The following is a 3,457-nucleotide window of genomic DNA, read 5'->3' as shown; positions in this document are numbered from 1 at the left end:
ATTACTTTGATGGAATGGACTGTTAATTTGTGGACTTGATAATGCTGAAGATGATGTCCACGTTTTGGTGTGTGCCATGGCCCTGATAAGTAAAGATCATTTTTTATCAGACAAAGACAAGGTAGCTATTTGGTCTCAAACCAATTGGCATACCTGGTTATTTTGCCAGATGTTGGCACATGGACATTGGCAGCCAACCAGGTGACAGCCAATTAATTGGCTGCCGGCGATGCCAAAGCATCGACAGCCAGGGCCTCAAACCAAGCTGCATATAGGTCCAAATAGGGCAGCGAATAGTTAGGTCAGCACGGACAGAAAAGGATAAGGATACTTGTGTTATCACATAATAATGGGCCAAATCACAGGTAGGGATTGGAATTTTGGATGTTTGCAGTTCTGGCAATAGGCGAGACTCAAATCACATATCAACTTCACCACTACTACTACACAAAACGAGACCGACAAGGAAGACCAGAATTACAATCAGAAGTTCACTTATCCAAACTGAGTGTCTGACAACCCTCACACCATACATACACACACTTCAGAGTTTTACGAGATACCCATCTTTTACGAGATACCCATCGTGATGGCCCAGGGAGCCTGGGTACCTCTTACAAGGTCTTATGGATAGTATGTATATAGCAAAATTAAACGACCATACTTCGGCAACCATTTTTTCTTCGGGCGACGCTTGTCCTCCTCAAGATTGTGTAGGACTTGGTGTCACGCAGCAAAACCACTTCTTCTGCACAATGGAATAACGAGATTAATGGAAAATAACAAATGCAATGATCATAACAGATAAGAACTAGCGCTATATTTCCATGTGGTGAAACAGACATAAAACATTGATCGGGAAGCATTAAGGGACATACTGAATTTGCCTTGGTGGCATAAGATTCCACCCTCTCAGTCCTGGCATCTTTGCCAGGGGATTCAGTATCTTGTCCATTCCCAGCCTTTTTCTCATCCCTGGCTTTGTTGAATATAACAGTGAACCCATCAGCAGAAGCTGGGTCGTTGACGTCCCATTCGCCAAACTTGGGCAAAGGGCGACCAGATTCCTCCTAAAAAAGAACCGTTGTCCATGTCAATGGAAATAATGCAATAATAAACGAAATGAAGTACTACTATTAAAGTAGTGCACGAGCATTTCTAACAAATATCAATTGAATTGTTCACCCTACATGAAAAGAAGAGATCAAGCTGCTGAGTACTGTGCTAGATTGGGCAGGAAAGACAGGCTTTGTGAGGCAGCCATGGAATGCAATAGCCCAGTCAGAAAGAACTAAAGAAGCAACACATAAGAAGAAAGAGGAAGTATATGATTGCTCTCTTAGCTTTCTTTCTTTTGCCAAAACCCTAGGCGCTTCCATGAAAAACTGGCATAAACTTAGTGAAGTACCCACAAAAAATGGAGGAATAAATAAGAAATCATGAATTCAGCCCGCAAAACATGAACTTGCATGACTAGAAGTTCTTTTCCCTTGACTGAAGTGCAATAAAAATTGGTGAATGACGTGGGATAGTTTTCAAGAAGAAACTGGTACTACACAGTCACACTGGCAACCTGTTATTGAAGATGACACCTGTAAACACTTGGCTAACAGTAGGAATTAGGAAATGATTGGTACTGTAACATGGTCCAGCACTACAGTTAGAATTGCATTCATTTACTGACCACTTGATCAGGGCATGACAAGTTAATTTCAGCAGGCAGGCATCATCTGCGCTGAAAGGTATTGGTACATTTCACTTAAAACCCTATGGGACAGGAGGAGGGATCATAGTGTCTGAAGAATGATAAACGTAGCTGATCGCTGGATGCACTGCAGGGAGATTTATGTTAAAAATACAGGTATATTCAGAACCCAGACCGTAACACTTAGCCTCCTAAGAAGAAAACAGGAGCCTATAAGTGCTGCCCTTACACATAATCTGATATTCCATGATGCAGTCAACACATCTCATGTGTTCAGCGATGCATAAATTTCAGCTCTGGTCTATATTACAGTATCCAGGGTAAATCTGTAATCACATAATGATACCACTCTCGCCTGTTATCATGCTGCTAGCAAACTTTATTTTACTTATCTGTGATCAGCATACTTTTTACATACCAGTGCTAACAATTTCCAGTTATATTGACTAGCATAGCCACCGAACAATCGATGCACAAAAGCAGAGTCATTAGATGGTTATGCTTTTGCTTTAGAAACTTTGTGTGTCTAAAAATGTTTGATCAACCAGACCACATGAATGCCTGGATATTGACCAACCCAGGAAACAAAATGAACCTCCGCCCTTACAAGTCCACAGCATCCTAGATGTGCCTAGATATTGACCAACCTGCTTAACGAAATGGACCTCACCCCTTACAAGTCCACAGCCATCCAAGATTACCAAACTCTACTCAAGTCATCCCGGTTCGCCCGCGGCTTGCACAAAAGCCAAATAACTATGCATAGGTAGGTAGGTCCACAGAAATGTTGCGTGTTCAATCAAACAGGAGCCTCCAAATGGTTGCAGAAATGATCGATTAACTAACTAATCACGAACGCTTGGGCTGGGAGGCGACCCTTCTAGAGCCTTCATCAATACATACACTAAATAAATTGAATATAAAACCGACGCTCAGCAATTCGGTCTGGGTAAAGTCGGAACGAATTTCCTCTCTACGCCTATGTTCAAGGCAGCCCAGGATCACCCTTCTACCGAGCATCTGGTTTCCAATCCCCCCATGCTCCACACCGATTCTCCCAATCAACAAACCAATAGTAACCGATCAGAAACTACAGAAGGCGACGTTTCGCCGGCCTCGATCTAGGCAGGAAACAGCGCCGGAAATCGGCGGAAAAAAACACAGCAGGGAGCGCGCGGGGAGCACCATCGCTTACCGACATGGATGGAGCGCGGCGGTCCGATCCACCGAGGGGCTTGGGGAAAGTTTCGTCGGCTGCGGGTGGGAGGAAGGGGAAAGGGACGGGGATAAGGGCGAGGAGCGAGACGGAGGGGAAGGGGGAGGAGGAGACGGCGAATCGAAGTGGAAAAGGAGCAGCAGTCGATTGACGGATTTATACCTCGAGACGGGGGAAACGCACCCCGCGGCCCCGTAAAAAAAGATATTTTTTCTCCCCCGAGCGGCAGCGGCAGTGACTGGCTGGCTCGTTTTGTACGGGGGACGCGCACGCATGTGAGCCGCGCGGCCGGCGGGGCCCGCGTGTCGGCGGGCGCGGGGTTACCGGGGGCTGGACGGGCGGGGCGGGGCTGGGGTCGGGGGGTTGGGGGTGGCGACGGCGCGGAGACAGAGTGGAAACGCGCGAGGGGGAGGGGAGGGGCGCACGTCGTCGGTGTGCGTGGGCTGGCGCTCGGAATCTCGGGGGCTGGACTGGACTGGACTGGCTTGTATACTGGCGGCTTTGTTTGTTTACTGCCAGGCCAGCCAGAAAACAAA

General features: G+C 46.8%; 1 protein-coding gene across 1 annotated transcript; it reads right to left on the bottom strand.

Moving 5' to 3' along the window:
• Nucleotides 1-394: 394 nt before the first annotated feature.
• Nucleotides 395-3,251, bottom strand: LOC123150230 (protein NOI4). The gene is made up of 3 exons (XM_044570065.1): nucleotides 2,901-3,251; nucleotides 879-1,070; nucleotides 395-748 (listed from the first exon to the last, which is right to left on the bottom strand). The coding sequence occupies exons 1-3, from the start codon at nucleotides 2,904-2,906 to the stop codon at nucleotides 704-706; spliced, it is 243 nt and encodes an 80-aa protein (XP_044426000.1). The 5' UTR covers nucleotides 2,907-3,251; the 3' UTR covers nucleotides 395-703.
• Between the last annotated feature and the right edge of the window lie 206 nt (nucleotides 3,252-3,457).

This window comes from Triticum aestivum, chromosome 7A (genome assembly GCF_018294505.1).
Source record: "Triticum aestivum cultivar Chinese Spring chromosome 7A, IWGSC CS RefSeq v2.1, whole genome shotgun sequence".
Taxonomy (NCBI): Eukaryota; Viridiplantae; Streptophyta; class Magnoliopsida; order Poales; family Poaceae; genus Triticum; species Triticum aestivum.
This window is presented reverse-complemented; position numbering and strand designations above follow the sequence as displayed.